Source organism: Thalassophryne amazonica, chromosome 11, assembly GCF_902500255.1.
Source record: "Thalassophryne amazonica chromosome 11, fThaAma1.1, whole genome shotgun sequence".
In the NCBI taxonomy this organism is placed as follows: domain Eukaryota; kingdom Metazoa; phylum Chordata; class Actinopteri; order Batrachoidiformes; family Batrachoididae; genus Thalassophryne; species Thalassophryne amazonica.
Window position 1 is genome coordinate 83,617,809 of NC_047113.1, and position 20,605 is coordinate 83,638,413.

The 20,605-nt window shown below is 39.6% G+C and overlaps 1 protein-coding gene across 1 annotated transcript in view; it reads right to left on the minus strand.

Moving 5' to 3' along the window:
* Positions 1-5,718: 5,718 nt before the first annotated feature.
* Positions 5,719-20,605, minus strand: part of slc25a48 (solute carrier family 25 member 48) — a 59,083-nt gene continuing 44,196 nt past the window's right edge. Inside the window, exons 10-11 of the mRNA XM_034180964.1 lie at positions 15,744-15,877; positions 5,719-7,027 (exon numbers count right to left, since the gene is read on the minus strand). Coding sequence (XP_034036855.1) covers positions 6,911-7,027; positions 15,744-15,877 — 251 coding nt within the window. The 3' untranslated portion in view covers positions 5,719-6,910. The remainder of the gene's footprint in view (positions 7,028-15,743; positions 15,878-20,605) is intronic.

Consider the following 20,605-nt stretch of genomic DNA (forward strand, 5'->3'; position numbering starts at 1 on the left):
TTCCACGGATGTTTGTTAAATGCAGTGAGTGGTTGAGATTGCATGCAACGTTCCTTTAAACTTTACGGTTCAGCCCCAAAGAAGGCTGGACTCGACTCTGTTATGATATCATAACGTATAACTATCACATAACACGTGTACTTATATGACTCTTATTAAAACTGCCACGCTGATTTCCTGCCACTAATTCTATAAGTATGAGTTAGCATGTTTGGTGACTCTTTTAGCAAACTAGCTTGTTGTACAGATTCAAGGCAAGAATGATTTTGCTAATAGCTCTTATTAGCCATAAGCACAGCAAAAGAGAAGCTTAACATTTGTAAAACATTCCAGTCTTTTCGGTATTTGCACTAGAATATGTTCAAAAGTTATGCTGATAAGTTATGATAGCAGAGTCACTTGTCACTGAGGTGAAGTTGTGTTTTTCAGTCTTATGAAGAATAAAAATTGCTCAGAGCACAAACCTCCACCAACGCTTGGTGGAGGGAAGAATAACAGAGACCAGGGTTCAATAAGGAGCAGAAACCCCTCCAGACAAATGAGACATTTCCACATTTGCTGATAACATTAGTTTTATTGTCAGTAAAAAGGAAACAGTCACGGAATTCATGTGTATCACAGATCCTGTTCTTTTTTCACTCACAAAAAAAAATGGGGAAACGATACAAAAACTGGTATGGGAATGGATAAAAAAAAAAAAAAAATCCAGTTGTTGATAACAAAGAAGTATTTCTTTTTAATTCAGGGTGAAACTAATTTCAGGGTGCAGAGGTTAATAATGTAGAATATGAATTATGATATTACTGTTTTTTCTTAAGTGCATGTCATATACTCTGTTTGAAGCCCAGTCACTGTAAAACTGTCTCTTCAATTGAAATGAATTATTCTTTTTGGAAAATAAAAGCATAACACTTATATTAAAAATGCTTTATATAAACGTGTGTGTTTTAATTTTTAGAAATCATGTTTGGGCATAAACAACAGGCATGTAGCGTGTGTAGCTCGTATCTGTCCTTGAATATTGAGCCCTATCTCCCATTGCAAGGTTGCCATTTTCACACCCATCGCCCCTTTGTTAATAAATGTTTTAATAAATTGTACAGATCTGCAGGCCAATGGGTGCGATAGTCTTAAAATGAGGTAAGGTCAGGTACATTGTTGTCGTGAGGCAGCAGAATTCCAGTATCAGCCACAAAAAAAAAAAAAAAAAAAACCCTGGACAGAGGTAGTGATGGTATAATGAGGCCACATGAAGCATTTAGTGGGTTTTTTTGGCCACTAGATGGCAGTATCTTTTCAAAAAAATGTTTGACACAAACTGATGTGCATTATGCTTTGAAGACTTTTTGGAAAATAAAACAAAAACAAAACAAAACCACAGCAAATTCCTTATGAGACCTCACTTGACAATCACTTGTCAAAAGGAGTAGGAGGTGCAGAAAATAACCACTCAACTACACCTCAGGGAGCTCAGGTGGATGACCGCTCTCCAGACACCACTGAGTTCTGCCACCTATTGTGCCTGGCATCAAAAGAGCAATACACCAGAATGACAGATGACAATCTGATTGGTTTAATTCATGCAATAGTAAAAACACACCAATGATTAACGAAATACCATCCCACTGTACGGTGGTGAGAGGGGCCACAACACATCCAAATAAAGACAACACCAGCAAAAGTGGAAAACATTTACTACAAAAAAACAACAAAAAAAAGTCTGCATCACAAAAAATTTTGGAATTTTTAAAAAATGTATGCAGACATAGAGTGCAAGTATAACCTACAGCACATGTAACAATTTGACAGCACAGAAATGCTTTTTAAAATATCATAACACAAAAAACTTTTCTCCTCAGAGGACTTTAACTGACTTCTACTCTTCAGTGCATTGCAGATAAAATAATAAAAGGTGAAATAAAGGATGTAAAACAACTTATTCAGCAGAGTGGAGCACTGCAATACGCTGAAAGTTAAAGTCCTCTGGGTAGAAACTGCTGCTTGTGTTGTCAGTTTCGATTCCATCCTCCCTTCATGACTCAGAGTGATGTTGATGATTCTCTATAATTTTTATAAACATCTGATTTTGGATAAGAATTTAGAACGTCACTGGTTGACTCTTGTAGCATGCAGGATTAATGTGACAGAATAAAGTCTGATTATTATTCATGCATTTTGCAGCTTCACGTTGAATAACATTCACGCAGTCGCCTTCTGGTTTGTACGTGATCATGAGGTGTTTTGTTTTTTGGCAGACACTGATTGATGTTGCTGGCCACACCTTCATTTCCAGTCCACCATGTAATTTTTTTTTTTTTTATTTTCACAGCAGCTGTGTGATGTGCTCGCACTGTGCTCCCGCATGCGTTCACAAAACCATCGCACTGGCATCGTGCACGCCTACCCGTTGGCAGGCGGGGCCACATATAACAACTTTGATATAAGCATAGGTGTAGGAGGTGGGGTCTATTTGGGGGGGCGACACCAAATTTGCCTGAATTTCAGAAACCCCCATGACTCTTTAAATTACCATATATTTATATACCCATTTTTATATTTATATTAGTGACCAAATAGCAGTTTGATTGTTTACATTAATTGCGAAAATAAGTCTGACAACATTTTAGGTCATTCTATTCTGTATTCAGACTCTACATGGCTCATGCCCCCCCGTCCCCCCACCTCCTATGCCTATGGATATAAGCAGTTATTTACTGAAACATAACTGCAATAAAAATGGCCCTTTTCCAAGTTTATCTTTCACATTTAAATATGTGATTGTGTTTTTGTGACTATGCTATTGCGGCCATGAAATCTTGGTGCAACCCAAGAATTTTATGCAGAAAACTTTGGAGCAAGTATAAATTAATCTTACTGCAATTTGGCAGATTTCAGGGATTTGCCCAACGTGGTTTTAATATTGGTGCATTTTGTCATACAAATTTTAAGCAATGTGCAAACTACTTTTATATTTAACTGTAATCTGACAGAACATCTTAAACTGTTTGAGAAATCCACACTGTAGTTTGTACACATACAGAACGTCCTCCTGATGCACTGGTTTTAAACGTCCTTTTCATATTTGGTTCCAGTGGTGTTTGTGACATCATAAGGCAAGCTGACCATAGAGACAGTATCACTTTGTGATGTCACAAGGTCAGTGTGGGTAAGAACACACAGAAAAGGGGTCAGTTGAAAATACATTAGAGAAAGGATTTTTTTTCCCATGTATTTAAATCTTCATTCTACAGACAAAATACATCCAGCTTTGAGTGCTATGAAGAAGAAGGGGGAAAAAAAAAAAAAAAAAAAAAGCAAACATTATAGAAGCTGGAACCAGAGAACTTGATTTTTACCTTAAAAAAGTCCAGAGTTCGTGCGTCAATTAATTGCTTTAAGTGTTAGTAAATGCTACCATCTAGTGGTCTTCATATAATATCACAGTCAAGTTGTGGTCAGATTCTGTGGAATTCCAGAAAAAATATTTTGGACTTTTTCTCTTACTGCTATTTTCTGGAATTAGGTGGTCTCTTATATGCATTGTAAAATTGCTTAGTTTTCATTTCTGTACAAAGATGTTTTGTTTTTATGTCAGCAGAATGAAAACAATATATGAATAAAGTCTTTTAATTTGAAAAATTTCACATTCACAAAACTACATGTATTGACAGAAAAAATTGTTTAAGATTTTTACAAGTAAAATGCAATAACATACAAATCCCAAAGTTTTAAAAACCCTCATTATATTAACTGTAATTATAATAAACTTCTGAACATCTTAATTTAAAAAAAAAATTATACTCAAAGTGTTTTGACCTAATAAAATAAAGGCATTACCATAAAAATATTTTTAAAAAGACCCATTGTAACAATTTAAAATTAAAACATGGAGCAACATGGAGCCAAAATATGGTAAATAAAATAAATTACAGGCAACAGAAAATAAATGTTTTCAGATTCCACAGGAGTGGACCTTCTGACAAACTACTCCACAAGTAGGCCCACGATAGGCAGAAACTCTAAACTCCACCAACTTCTCCTTAACCCTTGGAACCTCAAGTAAGTATCCTGAGACCACAAGACATGAGACGGCACATAAGTCTCAGTACGTTCTGTCAGTGAGGCGGGTGTGCAAATGTCAAAACAACCTTAAAATCTGCTCATACATTCACAGGACGTGAAGAGACGCTACAATGGATGGGAGTAAGTTCAAACAAGCTGTTGCTGAAATCACAGATTTATTTAAAATAGGTCACTTGTGGCTCTCCACACCTGGATTAACAGCTGGTGTATTTACAAGAATTTACATAAAAGCAAAAAAAAAAAAAAAAAAAGCATCCTGTTAATATGAAATATCAGCACGATTCTTAAGAGTTTGCCATTTTCAAAAACAAAATTACTTTGTGCATCGTAAAGCCAATAAATGTTTTACATGTTTCTGCTGGAGGTTTCTTCCTTCCCACTGTTGCCAAGTGCTTGCTCACAGGGGGTCGTTTTGACCGTTGGGGTTTTTCCGTAATTATTGTATGGCCTTGCCTTACAATATAAGCCGCCTTGGGGCAACTGTTTGTTGTGATTTGGCGCTATATAAATAACTAATTTGATGTTTAATAAAAGACAAAAACCAGTATCAGTATATCAGTTCAAAAACCACTGGAAAATGTATTCATATTTATTTGAATATGAAATACATTTTTCTTTATATATATATATATATATATATATTTTTTTTTTAAAACCCATGATATACAATATGATACAGGATACACATACAGCCCACGAGCAGACTAATGGCTGATATTTCATTTTCACACTATATAACACTTTTCAAAAAGAGTTAAAAAAAATCATGTAAACCTCCACAGAACACAAAAATAATATAAAGTGTTGCCAAATAATGCTGCTTTTAAAGATAATCTACGTCACATTTCTTAAAAATACTTAAGACCTGAGAAATTGTAATAAATATATTTTAAGACCATGTCTTCATTTTAAAGTCTCTGAGGACCAAACTAAACCACATTCTCAAACTTAGCCAGTTTAAGTCCAATTTAAACAGATTTACAGCTTTGGGACCAGTTCAAATACTACTAATAATGAAATACTAATTTTTCAGGGCACGTTACATCATCAGTGTACAATCTAAATTCAGTTAATTTCATGCTTATCATTTGAGTAATTAGCATTATCGTTTCTCTGGAAATCTGGCATTTTCCTTTAAACAATTTCTGCCAACAACTGAAAAAAAAAAAAAAAATGCAGCAAATCTACAGAGTGCTTAATAAGAAAATACAGTACTGAACCACTTACATCAGTTTGAAAAACTGAAATAAGGTCACCCATATGCTAATAATAGCTTAGCTAGTGAGCAAAAAAAAAAACAATTTCAAAAATCCTTGCTAAATGTTTAACATTAAAATATTTTGCAGAAACACTGACTGGGATTAACCTGTGTGTAAAAATGAAGCCAAGCAATGACTGAGTTTAAAGATGAAGAAAAAAAAAAAAAAATAGTTGCTTAGACAGTTTTGTTTCCCTTTTATCAGGTTCTAAATAAAGATAAGCTGCAAAAAGCATATTTCCAATAATGGACTGTACAGTTTTGAGGTGAGTCCACTGCAGTAATAAACCCCATGTTCAGGGGGAAAAAAAAAAAAAAAAAAAAGACTAATAGTTGAGGTAATGTTGACAAATATTGGAATAAAAGACAGAGCACAGGTGCAGACACACAATGGGAGTTGTCATGGCAACTGACAGCCCTGACATACTACAACTATTGCAATATGTAGTTACATGTAAAGACACTAAGAAAGGCTAGTAATGTACCAGTTTAGCAAAGGATAATGTAGTAATCTACCTAAGGCCAATAATGTACCAGTATTACAAAAGGACAATGTACCAGTTTACCAAAGGCCAACATTGTATCGGTTTATCATATGGTAAACTAGTGTACCAAAATCTCATGGGATACCAAAGGCTAAACTGGTTTATCAAAGGCTAATGGTGTACCAGCTCACCAAACTCTAAAAATCTACAGAGTCACTCAAGACTAAAAAATCTACTGGTTTTCAATTAGACAAGGCATGGCTGAGGAATATGACATGATTATGAGTGAATGCAAAGATATGTTTAGCTACACCATGTAAAATTGCACCTTTTGTGATTTGCTTCAAATCGCTGATGTGTACCTGTTGTCAAAATACTTACTACATAACATGAACATTTTCTGTCCCAGAGGTGTGTTACAATAAATCTACAGAAATGAAATCCCTGGGAACATTTTTGTTTTGTTCCGCTTTCACTTGATTTCTGACAAGAAGTGTCAAGCTTACGTTTCATCATCAAATCTGCTCCACATGTGCATTAAGAACCAAATAATAAAATGAGATTGATACACGAACACACTCAAAACTGTGGTTTCTTAATTAACTGACTTGGCACTCATTTAAACTTTCAGGCCATTTGACCTCTTCCCTAAAAGCATTCACAGGGGGTATATTTTGTGTGCCTGCTGCTTTAAATGTGAAGGAGCTGCTGCCTGCCCCACCCTGAAGAAGGCGGAGCCTCAGAGTCTCACAGAACAAGCAGGAGGAGTCCAGATAAAGGACTCTTGTTAGCCCCCTATGTGGCACAAATCTAAAACGACCTGTTGGTACAAGAAGAATTTCTCCACAACAGTTCCAGAAGTTACAGGACTATCGGGGAAGTCCAAAGTCCGACTTCATGTAAACTGTAAACGGTCAATAAAAGTCGAGTTTGACGACCCATTTAAGACAAAGCAGCATTAAAAAGTTCCAAGAACGCTCAAAAAACTGGACGGATGTTCACAGCCAGCACAAGTGGTGCCACTTCAGGTGTTCCTAATAAACTGGTACTTTGTTGCCACATGGAGCTGTTTAACAGCCAAAAATCAGATCTTCTCCTGGAAACTCCTGAAGAATTGCAAGGAGAGTTCATAGGTCAGGAACATGGTGGCACTCATTGGGAACCCTCGAACAGCGTTTACTGATGCTCCACGGAAAAAAACCTGTGGCGGAAAAAATACAAATAATTTACCTCACAAGATCTGACCAGCAATGTTGATGGATCCAAACTCCTTGAATTTCTGACAAGAACCCACAATACAAATAACAAAATGCAATTTTTTAAAGTTCTTCCACTAACAAATGTTGCATGCACAGACTCTCCAATCACAATCACTGAAGTTTCTTGGAGACTTCTCATGAGTGTCTGGTGGCTTCCCTCTCTGCCTGAGACAGCTTTACCAGACGGCATGTTTTTCTGACTTTCAGCTGTGCATCTATGAGCTGTTTGCAGTTTCACCTTTTGCACCCCCCCTCCACATTATTCTTGCTTTAACCTTTGTTCACTGCTCTTCACTTTTGTCACAATTTAACATTTAAATCTCAGTGAGGAAACACTGCTTATCTGTGTGACTCTGCCCTGTGATAATCTGAAGAATGATTGATCTGTCATCAGGTCAAATACACTTTTCTCCCAACTGCTGTTTTTGCCACAAAAAAAAACAAAAAAAACAAAACAAACAAAAACAAAACAAAAAACTGACCAAGCATTCATGTTGGAAGCGCAGATCATTTGAATTCACCACAGGAGGGCGCTGTGTTTGAGAGCAGATCATCTTAGTCCATGAGCCAGTAGACAACTTTGACCCAATCAAGACCACTTAAAAGGGGATAAAGAACACTTGCACAATCCACCCTCAGTGTACCAAGACCTACACAAAATGTATGGTGGCCATCCCAGGGTGGTAGCTGTAGCCAGTTTGGGGTCAATGAAGAATTACACAGGAGCAAAAATTGAGAAAAAAAAAATGCTCTAATCATATTGAAAAATATGCAATATTTGTTTGATCATAATGATTCCTAAAAGGTATAGTTTGGACTATCTATGACTGAATGTTCTAGAGTTATGGGGTAAAAACAGCAAAAATGGTGACAAAGGTCCATTTCAGTTTGTACAGGGATCAAAAGTTAAAGTTGCTCCAATTTTAGTTAAGTGATGGGAATTATTGGTTGCATTAATAAATGAGTAGTTTTGACCGCGCTGAACGTTTGGTCTCCAAAGTAAAGGTCAAGCAAGGTCGGCATCTATTGGATTCTATGACATACTCGTTACCCTGTAACTTGATAACTATCAATTCAATCAATCTTTTTTTTATATAGCGCCAAATCACAACAAACAGTTGCCCCAAGGCACTTTATATTGTAAGGCAAGGCCATACAATAATTATGTAAAACCCCAACGGTCAAAACGACCCCCTGTGAGCAAGCACTTGGCTACAGTGGGAAGGAAAAACTCCCTTTTAACAGGAAGAAACCTCCAGCAGAACCAGGCTCAGGGAGGGGCAGTCTTCTGCTGGGACTGGTTGGGGCTGAGGGAGAGAACCAGGAAAAAGACATGCTGTGGAGGGGAGCAGAGATCGATCACTAATGATTAAATGCAGAGTGGTGCATACAGAGCAAAAAGAGAAAGAAACAGTGCATCATGGGAACCCCCCAGCAGTCTACGTCTATAGCAGCATAACTAAGGGATGGTTCAGGGTCACCTGATCCAGCCCTAACTATAAGCTTTAGCAAAAAGGAAAGTTTTAAGCCTAATCTTAAAAGTAGAGAGGGTGTCTGTCTCCCTGATCTGAATTGGGAGCTGGTTCCACAGGAGAGGAGCCTGAAAGCTGAAGGCTCTGCCTCCCATTCTACTCTTACAAACCCTAGGAACTACAAGTAAGCCTGCAGTCTGAGAGCGAAGCGCTCTATTGGGGTGATATGGTACTACGAGATCCCTAAGATAAGATGGGACCTGATTATTCAAAACCTTATAAGTAAGAAGAAGAATTTTAAATTCTATTCTAGAATTAACAGGAAGCCAATGAAGAGAGGCCAATATGGGTGAGATATGCTCTCTCCTTCTAGCCCCCGTTAGTACTCTAGCTGCAGCATTTTGAATTAACTGAAGGCTTTTTAGGGAACTTTTAGGACAACCTGATAATAATGAATTACAATAGTCCAGCCTAGAGGAAATAAATGCATGAATTAGTTTTTCAGCATCACTCTGAGACAAGACCTTTCTAATTTTAGAGATATTGCGCAAATGCAAAAAAGCAGTCCTACATATTTGTTTAATATGCGCTTTGAATGACATATCCTGATCAAAAATGACTCCAAGATTTCTCACAGTATTACTAGAGGTGAGGGTAATGCCATCCAGAGTAAGGATCTGGTTAGACACCATGTTTCTAAGATTTGTGGGGCCAAGTACAATAACTTCAGTTTTATCTGAGTTTAAAAGCAGGAAATTAGAGTCTTTATGTCTGTAAGACAATCCTGCAGTTTAGCTAATTGGTGTGTGTCCTCTGGCTTCATGGATAGATAAAGCTGGGTATCATCTGCGTAACAATGAAAATTTAAGCAATACCGTCTAATAATACTGCCTAAGGGAAGCATGTATAAAGTGAATAAAATTGGTCCTAGCACAGAACCTTGTGGAACTCCATAATTAACTTTAGTCTGTGAAGAAGATTCCCCATTTACATGAACAAATTGTAATCTATTAGACAAATATGATTCAAACCACCGCAGCGCAGTGCCTTTAATACCTATGGCATGCTCTAATCTCTGTAATAAAATTTTATGGTCAACAGTATCAAAAGCAGCACTGAGGTCTAACAGAACAAGCACAGAGATGAGTCCACTGTCCGAGGCCATAAGAAGATCATTTGTAACCTTCACTAATGCTGTTTCTGTACTATGATGAATTCTAAAACCTGACAAACTCTTCAAATAGACCATTCCTCTGCAGATGATCAGTTAGCTGTTTTACAACTACCCTTTCAAGAATTTTTGAGAGAAAAGGAAGGTTGGAGATTGGCCTATAATTAGCTAAGATAGCTGGGTCAAGTGATGGCTTTTTAAGTAATGGTTTAATTACTGCCACCTTAAAAGCCTGTGGTACATAGCCAACTAACAAAGATAGATTGATCATATTTAAGATCGAAGCATTAAATAATGGTAGGGCTTCCTTGAGCAGCCTGGTAGGAATGGGGTCTAATAGACATGTTGATGGTTTGGATGAAGTAACTAATGAAAATAACTCAGACAGAACAATCTGAGAGAAAGAGTCTAACCAAATACCGGCATCACTGAAAGCAGCCAAAGATAACGATACGTCTTTGGGATGGTTATGAGTAATTTTTTCTATAATAGTTAAAATTTTGTTAGCAAAGAAAGTCATGAAGTCATTACTAGTTAAAGTTAATGGAATACTCAGCTCAATAGAGCTCTGACTCTGTCAGCCTGGCTACAGTGCTGAAAAGAAACCTGGGGTTGTTCTTATTTTCTTCAATTAGTGATGAGTAGAAAGATGTCCTAGCTTTACGGAGGGCTTTTTTATAGAGCAACAGACTCTTTTTCCAGGCTAAGTGAAGATCTTCTAAATTAGTGAGACGCCATTTCCTCTCCAACTTACGGGTTATCTGCTTTAAGCTACGAGTTTGTGAGTTATACCACGGAGTCAGGCACTTCTGATTTAAAGCTCTCTTTTTCAGAGGAGCTACAGCATCCAAAGTTGTCTTCAATGAGGATGTAAAACTATTGACGAGATACTCTATCTCCCTCACAGAGTTTAGGTAGCTACTCCGCCCTCACAGAGTTTAGGTAGCTACTCCGCCCTCACAGAGTTTAGGTAGCTACTCTGCACTGTGTTGGTATATGGCATTAGAGAACATAAAGAAGGAATCATATGCTTAAACCTAGTTACAGCGCTTTCTGAAAGACTTCTAGTGTAATGAAACTTATTCCCCACTGCTGGGTAGTCCATCAGAGTAAATGTAAATGTTATTAAGAAATGATCAGACAGAAGGGAGTTTTCAGGGAATACTGTTAAGTCTTCTATTTCCATACCATAAGTCAGAACAAGATCTAAGATATGATTAAAGTGGTGGGTGGACTCATTTACATTTTGAGCAAAGCCAATAGAGTCTAATAATAGATTAAATGCAGTGTTGAGGCTGTCATTCTCAGCATCTGTGTGGATGTTAAAATCACCCACTATAATTATCTTATCTGAGCTAAGCACTAAGTCAGACAAAAGGTCTGAAAATTCACAGAGAAACTCACAGTAACGACCAGGTGGACGATAGATAATAACAAATAAAACTGTTTTTTGGGACTTCCAATTTGGATGGACAAGACTAAGAGTCAAGCTTTCAAATGAATTAAAGCTCTGTCTGGGTTTTTGATTAATTAATAAGCTGGAATGGAAGATTGCTGCTAATCCTCCGCCTCGGCCAGTGCTACGAGCATTCTGACAGTTAGTGTGACTCGGGGGTGTTGACTCATTTAAACTAACATATTCATCCTGCTGTAACCAGGTTTCTGTAAGGCAGAATAAATCAATATGTTGATCAATTATTATATCATTTACCAACAGGGACTTAGAAGAGAGAGACCTAATGGTTAATAGACCACATTTAACTGTTTTAGTCTGTGGTGCAGTTGAAGGTGCCATATTTTTTCTTTTTGAATTTTTATGCTTAAATAGATTTTTGCTGGTTATTGGTGGTCTGGGAGCAGACACAGTCTCTACGGGGATGGGGTAATGAGGGGATGGCAGGGGGAGAGAAGCTGCAGAGACGTGTGTAAGACTACAACTCTGCTTCCTGGTCCCAACCCTGGATAGTCACGGTTTGGAGGATTTAAGAAAATTGGCCAGATTTCTAGAAATGAGAGCTGCTCCATCCAAAGTGGGATGGATGCCGTCTCTCCTAACAAGACCAGGTTTTCCCCAGAAGCTTTGCCAATTATCTATGAAGCCCACCTCATTTTTTGGACACCACTCAGACAGCCAGCAATTCAAGGAGAACATGCGGCTAAACATGTCACTCCCGGTCCGATTGGGGAGGGGCCCAGAGAAAACTACAGAGTCCGACATTGTTTTTGCAAAGTTACACACCGATTCAATGCTAATTTTAGTGACCTCCGATTGGCGTAACCGGGTGTCATTACTGCCGACGTGAATTACAATCTTACCAAATTTACGCTTAGCCTTAGCCAGCAGTTTCAAATTTCCTTCAATGTCGCCTGCTCTGGCCCCCGGAAGACAATTAACTATGGTTGCTGGTGTCGCTAACTTCACATTTCTCAAAACAGAGTTGCCAATAACCAGAGTTTGATCCTCGGCGGGTGTGTCGTCGAGTGGGGAAAAACGGTTAGAAATGTGAACGGGTTGGCGGTGTACACGGGGCTTCTGTTTAGGGATACGCTTCCTCCTCACAGTCACCCAGTCGGCCTGCTTTCCCGGCTGCTCGGGATCTGCCAGAGGGGAACTAACGGCGGCTAAGCTACGTTGGTCCGCACCGACTACAGGAGCCTGGCTAGCTGTAGAATTTTCCACGGTGCGGAGCCGAGTCTCCAATTCGCCCAGCCTGGCCTCCAAAGCTATGAATAAGCTACACTTATTACAAGTACCGTTACTGCTAAAGGAGGCCGAGGAATAACTAAACATTTCACACCCAGAGCAGAAAAGTGCGGGAGAGACAGGAGAAGCTGCCATGCTAAATCGGCTAAGAGCTAGTAGCTGCGCTAAGCTAGCGGATTCCTAAAAACACGCAAAGTGAATAATGTGTAAATAATTTAGAGGTGATTCAGCAGAAGGAGTGCTTTAGTTAAGGCACGTGAAGATTACACTGGGAAACAAATCGTTATCTAGATAACTAGATCAATCTAACTGCGCAGATTAAACAGCTAACAGATACAGCAAAACACCGCTGTGCTCCGGAACAGGAAGTGATACAATACAGGAAGTGATACAATACCGGGGACTAAACAAACTAAATCAAATCAATTTTATTTATATAGTGCCAAATCACAACAAACAGTTGCCCCAAGGCGCTTTATATTGTAAGGCAAAAGCCATACAATAATTACAGAAAAACCCCAACGGTCAAAACGACCCCCTGTGAGCAAGCACTTGGCGACAGTGGGGAGGAAACTATTCCTTTTTAAAATCCAATTAACTCATTCAATAATTTGTATCACTTTTACCCAAAATTGGAAAAAACTTTTGACCCCTTTACAAACTGAAACTGACCTTTGTCAACATTTTTGCTGTTTTTAACCTCATAAGTCCACAACAGTCAGCCAAAGATCGACTTACGATCAGGCAAATAATGTGATATACTTTTTTGTTCTTCTTTGACCCCCTAACAGCTTAACCCTACCACCCTGGGATGACCACCATACATTTTGTGTAGGTCATCACACACTGAGGATGGACTAAGTGTTGTTTAGTCTCCTTAAGTGGTGCAGAAGACCTGCTTGGCTCATGGACTAGATATTATATGGACACGTTATTACATAACCACGCTGCTCGTCGTTCTGCAGAACAAACTGAGGTTTTCCTGATGATCTACATCATTTGGCATAAAAGCGGCTCATGTTCATCTGCACTTCAACAAACCTCCAACAAGAACCTCCCTCAACGCGATGACTTCGTTGTGCTGTGTGTGTGTGTCTGCTGCTGGTGGGCTGCCATCTCCTCTGACACATTTCAGAGGAAAGGAATTCAAGGAAGCACTTTGACACAGGGTGAATCTGCTCGAGTTTCGCCCCTCAACAGTTTAACCATCTGTTACATTTACAGTAACAGCAACAGTAAACGGGTCAGGAAGCCGTGTGTTTACAACCAGCCAACTAACTAAAAGGAACGTTTACGGCTGAATGAACCACAAGATTCTGAACAGTTCTTACATTTAGTACATGCACGTTAATGACAAATTATATCTTCTGCCGAAGCTGAAGACGTGTGTTGTCATTGTGCTCCAACTTCCAGCAAACTGAGCAGGTTCACTTCACTCATAACACAAGACGCTTTTATTTCTCACATGATTCCATTTGACAATGAAACCAGTAATCCTGACACCATATTGTACAACCATGCAAGCTTTCCCAAAATCTTACAGGTTTGGATGTGTCCTGTTAAAGGGTAGCTGGTATGATGCTTAAACAACAATAAATTGTTAGATCAATATGGTGGATTATGTTTGTGGATTAAGAATATACACATTTTCCATAGCATAGGTCAATTTTTTTTCTTTTTTTACTGTACTCCAGTGTGACATACCAAAAATAAAATAAAAAAAAATAAAAATCAAGCATTTGTTATTAATACTATTACGTCTACTACACTCAAAAATATAAACGCAACACTTTTGGTTTTACTCCCATTTTGTATGAGATGAACTCAAAGATCTAAAACTTTTTCCACATACACAATATCACCATTTCCCTCAAATATTGTTCACAAACCAGTCTAAATCTGTGATAGCGAGCACTTCTTTGCTGAGATAATCCATCCCACCTCACAGGTGTGCCATATCAAGATGCTGATTAGACACCATGATTAGTGCACAGGTGTGCCTTAGACTGTCCACAATAAAAGGCCACTCTGAAAGGTGCAGTTTTGTTTTATTGGGGGAGGATACCAGTCAGTATCTGGTGTGACCACCATCTGCCTCATGCAGTGCAACACATCTCCTTCGCATAGAGTTGATCAGGTTGTCAATTGTGGCCTGTGGAATGTTGGTCCACTCCTCTTCAATGGCTGTGTGACGTTGCTGGATATTGGCAGGAACTGGTACACGCTGTCGTATACACCGGTCCAGAGCATCCCAAACATGCTCAATGGGTGACATGTCCGGTGAGTATGCCGGCCATGCAAGAACTGGGACATTTTCAGCTTCCAAGAATTGTGTACAGATCCTTGCAACATGGGGCCGTGCATTATCCTGCTGCAACATGAGGTGATGTTCTTGGATGTATGGCACAACAATGGGCCTCAGGATCTCGTCACGGTATCTCTGTGCATTCAAAATGCCATCAATAAAATGCACCTGTGTTCTTCGTCCATAACAGACGCCTGCCCATACCATAACCCCACCGCCACCATGGGCCACTCGATCCACAATGACATCAGAAAACCGCTCACCCACACGACGCCACACACGCTGTCTGCCATATTTTTGTTGAGTGTAATAATGCTACTACTACACTCTAAAAAAGGAACTGCTGTCTCAATGAGAAAAACTGATTTAACAATTTGCATAGATTTTTTTTAAAGGTATTTCAACTTTCAACCACAAGACCTCTAGTTAAGTTGGAATAACTTTAGTTTAGCTTAAAAAAGGTCTATGAAAATTGTTACATCAGTTTTTCTTGAGAGAGCAGTTCATTTTTTTAAGAGTGTACTACAAAATAACCATATAGGGCTTTCCTTGGAATCAATGCACTAAAGAAAAACTCCAATAAAAATACATGAGAACAATGCACAAAAATCCCAAATTAAAGAACTGATAAAATCATATTTTAGTGTTTCCAAGGCTGTGGGTCAGCAATTCATGTTCATCTACATCAAATAATATGCAATAATTTGTCCATCTTGATTATTTTGAAAATTTAAAAGTCCTTATGTTAAGTAACAACACATGCTGTGGTGTGCACATGGTGTGTTTCTGTCCGTTGAAAAGAGCTCCCCTAAGGAAACGCTGTGTTTAAAAACTAACTCACATATATTTTTTCCTCTTTAAGACATCAGGTCTGACTAATACTATGGAAAATACAGTACTCTGAAATGCATATTGGCAACAAATTCTGTCGCTCTAACAAAAAAAACAAAACAAAAAAAAACCTTTAGAGCCGCTGTAGTGTATGAGGTTTGGGGTGTTTGCTCACCTGCAGCCCCTCTGTCCGGTAGCTGTGGCGGATGCAGTGTAAAATTCCTGTGTACCTTCTCTGCAGCTGAGCGTCTGCTTGCATTCGGCTTTTCACCACATCAGCCGGCGTGGCCGTGACCCAGGAAATGGACCCTAAAGAAGAGGAGAGCAAGCTTGACTCCTGGTGGTCCAAAACAGATCAGAGATCTACACTGTTTGACCTGCACAACACTTATCAGAACTTAAAAATTACATAAGAAATGTAATAATTAACTTCAGAGCTGCAGTTCTGTTGGCTTTGGATTCATGTGGTTCAGTCTGAGGGTCTACATGCTCACCCGATGGCGGTGAGAAATTGCACACAGCTGATTTTAAGTTCTCCCTGCCTTCAGGAACGTTACTCGGCTCACGTCCAGCAGAAAGCACAAACATGCTCCACAAATCAAGACCAGAGCAGAAATGTTTCCACATCAGCACAAACGCTTCATCTCTGCAAATCACGCCTCCGTTACAATGCATCAGCAGACCAGAGTTATATGTATGTGTTGTGGAATTTCAGTGATGATGCCAGCATAAAATGACTCCTCCAAGGTGTTTGGATCACCATGGACCACTTTAGACCACTGCAGAAGCAGGGGGAAGACTGCTAGTCTCCACTACTCCCTGGGATCCTTCTTTTCTTTGTCACCACCAGAACCTGGTACAAGTAAGGACCTTTTTCTTTCACCTGGGAGACAAAAACACTGTCGAGAGACTTGAATAGCACATAATGGAAATGGGTGAACAAGTTCATCTGAAGGCTTTTGAACTCTCCCGCATACCTGTAGAGGAAGATGGACACCTGCTTTTCTTAAATCTATATAGGTTCGATACCTTTACAATAACATTCGTTCACCATAAACTGTAAATTATGAGTATGCTTAATGTATTTTAAATAAATTTACTAATTTAACAGGAGTCCTGTTTGCCTGGTTCTAGTTGGTTTAGAACAGAGAGCTGTCAGCCTCCAGGAGAACGCCGTCTCAAACAGACATGTGCCGGCTATCGTTATCCATAGAGTCCAGACAGATATCTGATCTGGGTGAATTTGGACCAGATCAGATATCTTATTGATGTTTGCAGTCAATACCTCTGTTTTTCCCTTTATATGCTACGCTGCCTTATTGAGTGTGAGAAGTTACAACTGTTCTATCTGACTTGAGTGTTTAATCACACTGTTCTTAACCTCGACATTCAAAAGCACAGAAGCAGGTACAACAGCACACACTTAAGCATTTAACATTCAGCCGTGAATACGCAGTCAGAGAATGCTTTAGACACAGAATAAGAACACAAACACCAACACCCGGTCTGTCTTTTGTCCTGTCTGGTTAACGTCTCTCAACTTATATGTATATTTACAAGATACACACCTATGGAATTCTTTACCATCAGAACTAAATCCCAAACAGAGTCCCAAATCCCAAACAGAGGTTTAGTCTGAAAGTAAGACAATGGCTCAAGCAGCAGCTGAAATGTGAACATTAATGAATTAATTTCTCTCAAGTCATTTTCAATACAATAGCACTTTACCAATGTTTAAAGTTAAATTTAACTTGTTTCAATCTGTACTTCACAGGTGTGCTTATTTATTCATGGTACTTATTTACTGTATTCATCATTGTATTTGTATCATTGCATTGTATTATTTTCTAGTATATTTGAAAAAGTATATTTGAAGCTAGATGCCTTATATGCATCACATTTCTTTATGCATCGTCCCTGTTAAATGAACATTATACAATAATTTGAAAAATGATCAACAGTTACCAATAGCAGCCAGTCTGCTCTGGGTCAGCCTGATCACAACAGATCTCAGAAGGTAAACAGTGCAGGACCCTGGTTAGTACTTGGACAGGAGACTTCTTTGGAACACCAGCGTCTGTGTGTGTTTCTCCAGGTGTGTCAGGAAGGGCACCCGGCGTAAAACTTGTGCCAAATACGGATGTGGATCTGGCTGTATCCACTGTGGCGACTCCAAACACAAAATGGGAGCAGCTGAATGGACGACAACAACAACAATCTACAGTTACCAACAGGTGTTTATAGCCTTGCCAATTTGGCATACGTACAAAGTCTGTTTATAAAAGGAGGAGGATGGTGGTTCCAAGTGATCATACTTTTTCTGTTTTGTTGGCATGTCATGCGTCTATCTACAAGTGTCTGTGCAGCTTTTGTGATACCTGGCACAAACCATTGTGAAGAAGTTCATTGCAAACAAATGATCTCCTTCACATCCCTCAGACCCGTAGCCACGTGCACACCCTCTGCAAATAGTTCTATCATGAATGTTAGCGCTGTCTTGCATTGCCGTGACATCATGAAACATCTTTTGGATCCACATGTAGTGTGGAAAGAAGTTAAGGCTCCATTGCCAACTGGTGATTTTAACCATGTTACCCTTTGAACATCCCTTCCCAGTTTCAAGCAGTTAGTTGGCGTGACTACAGACCTGCTGTATGCTAATGTCAAGGAAGCATACAGCTGGCCAAAGGCATGAGCAACATGAAATATATACCAGGAATAAGTGTAAATGTTTGCCGTCTTCCCTGCAGCCAACACAGGCTCTAGTGAGAACACAGAACTCTGGTGCTCGTGCTGACGTACCAGCAGAAAAGCTCCTGTGTTTAGCACTTCCCGATCATTTACAACTGCATATCCAGCCACATGAGTATCATCGCTGGGCCTGCAGGCAAAAACCATCAGTTTAAAGAATCACGCCCACAATTTTAATTGGTGTCTGTTGCCAGTCTGATCTCGGTGAGGTATTTACTTCAATAATGGCAACAACCATGATCTTCAGCCTCCTCCTCCACTGGAAGTGGAATAACTGGATTCAAACGGGAACGTTTCAAGGAAAATCTTCTTTTGGCTCTTGCTTGCCTCTACTGGTGGTTGGCTCTCACTGCGGTATTGTATCACTTCCTGTTCCGGAGCACAGCGGTGTTTTGCTGTATCTGTTAGCTGTTTAATCTGCGCAGTTAGATTGATCTAGTTAACTAGATAACGATTTGTTTCACAGTGTAATCTTCACGTGCCTTAACTAAAGCACTCCCTCTGCTGAATCACCTCTAAATTATTTACACATTATTCACTTTGTGTGTTTTTAGGAATCCGCTAGCTTAGCACAGCTACTAGCTCTTAGCCGGTTTAGCATGGCGGCTTCTCCTGTCTCTCCCGCACTTTTCTGCTCTGGGTGTGAAATGTTTAGTTATTCCTCGGCGTCCTTTAGCAGTAATGGTACTTGTAATAAGTGTAGCTTATTCGTAGCTTTGGAGGCCAGGCTGGGCGAATTGGAGACTCGGCTCTGCACCGTGGAAAATTCTACAGCTAGCCAGGCCCCTGTAGTCAGTGCGGACCAAGGTAGCTTAGCCGCCGTTAGTTTCCCTCTGGCAGATCCCGAGCAGCCGGGAAAGCAGGCCGACTGGGTGACTGAGGAGGAAGCGTAGCCCTAAACAGAAGCCCTGTGTACACCGCCAACCCGTTCACATTTCTAACCGTTTTTCCCCACTCGGTGACACACCCACCGAGGATCAAACTCTGGTTATTGGTGACTCTGTTTTGAGAAATGTGAAGTTAGCGACACCAGCAACCATAGTCAATTGTCTTCCAGGGGCCAGAGCAGGCGACATTGAAGGAAATTTGAAACTGCTGGCTAAGGCTAAGCGTAAATTTGGTAAGATTGTAATTCACGTCGGCAGTAATGACACCCGGTTACGCCAATCGGAGGTCACTAAAATTAACATTGAATCGGTGTGTAACTTTGCAAAAACAATGTCGGACTCTGTAGTTTTCTCTGGGCCCCTCCCCAATTGGACTGGGAGTGACATGTTTAGCCGCATGTTCTCCTTGAATTGCTGGCTGTCTGAGTGGTGTCCAAAAAATGACGTGGGCTTCATAGATAATTGGCAAAGCTTCTGGGGAAAACCTGGTCTTGTTAGGAGAGACGGCATCCATCCCACTTTGGATGGAGCAGCTCTCATTTCTAGAAATCTGGCCAATTTTCTTAAATCCTCCAAACCGTGACTATCCAGGGTTGGGACCAGGAAGCAGAGTTGTAGTCTTACACACCTCTCTGCAGCTTCTCTCCCCCTGCCATCCCCTCATTACCCCATCCCCGTAGAGACGGTGTCTGCTCCCAGACCACCAATAACCAGCAAAAATCTATTTAAGCATAAAAATTCAAAAAGAAAAAAATAATATGGCACCTTCAACTGCACCACAGACTAAAACAGTTAAATGTGGTCTATTAAACATTAGGTCTCTCTCTTCTAAGTCCCTGTTGGTAAATGATATAATAATTGATCAACATATTGATTTATTCTGCCTTACAGAAACCTGGTTACAGCAGGATGAATATGTTAGTTTAAATGAGTCAACACCCCCGAGTCACACTAACTGCCAGAACGCTCGTAGCACGGGCCGAGGCGGAGGATTAGCAGCAATCTTCCATTCCAGCTTATTAATTAATCAAAAACCCAGACAGAGCTTTAATTCATTTGAAAGCTTGACTCTTAGTCTTGTCCATCCAAATCGGAAGTCCCAACAACCAGTTTTATTTGTTGTTATCTATCGTCCTCCTGGTCGTTACTGTGAGTTTGTGAATTTTCAGAACTTTTGTCTGACTTAGTGCTTAGCTCAGATAAGATAATTATAGTGGGCGATTTTAACATCCACACAGATGCTGAGAATGACAGCCTCAACACTGCATTTAATCTATTATTAGACTCAACTGGCTTTGTTCAAAATGTAAATGAGTCCACCCACCACTTTAATCATATCTTAGATCTTGTTCTGACTTATGGTCAGAGGTGTCAAGTAACGAAGTACAAATACTTCGTT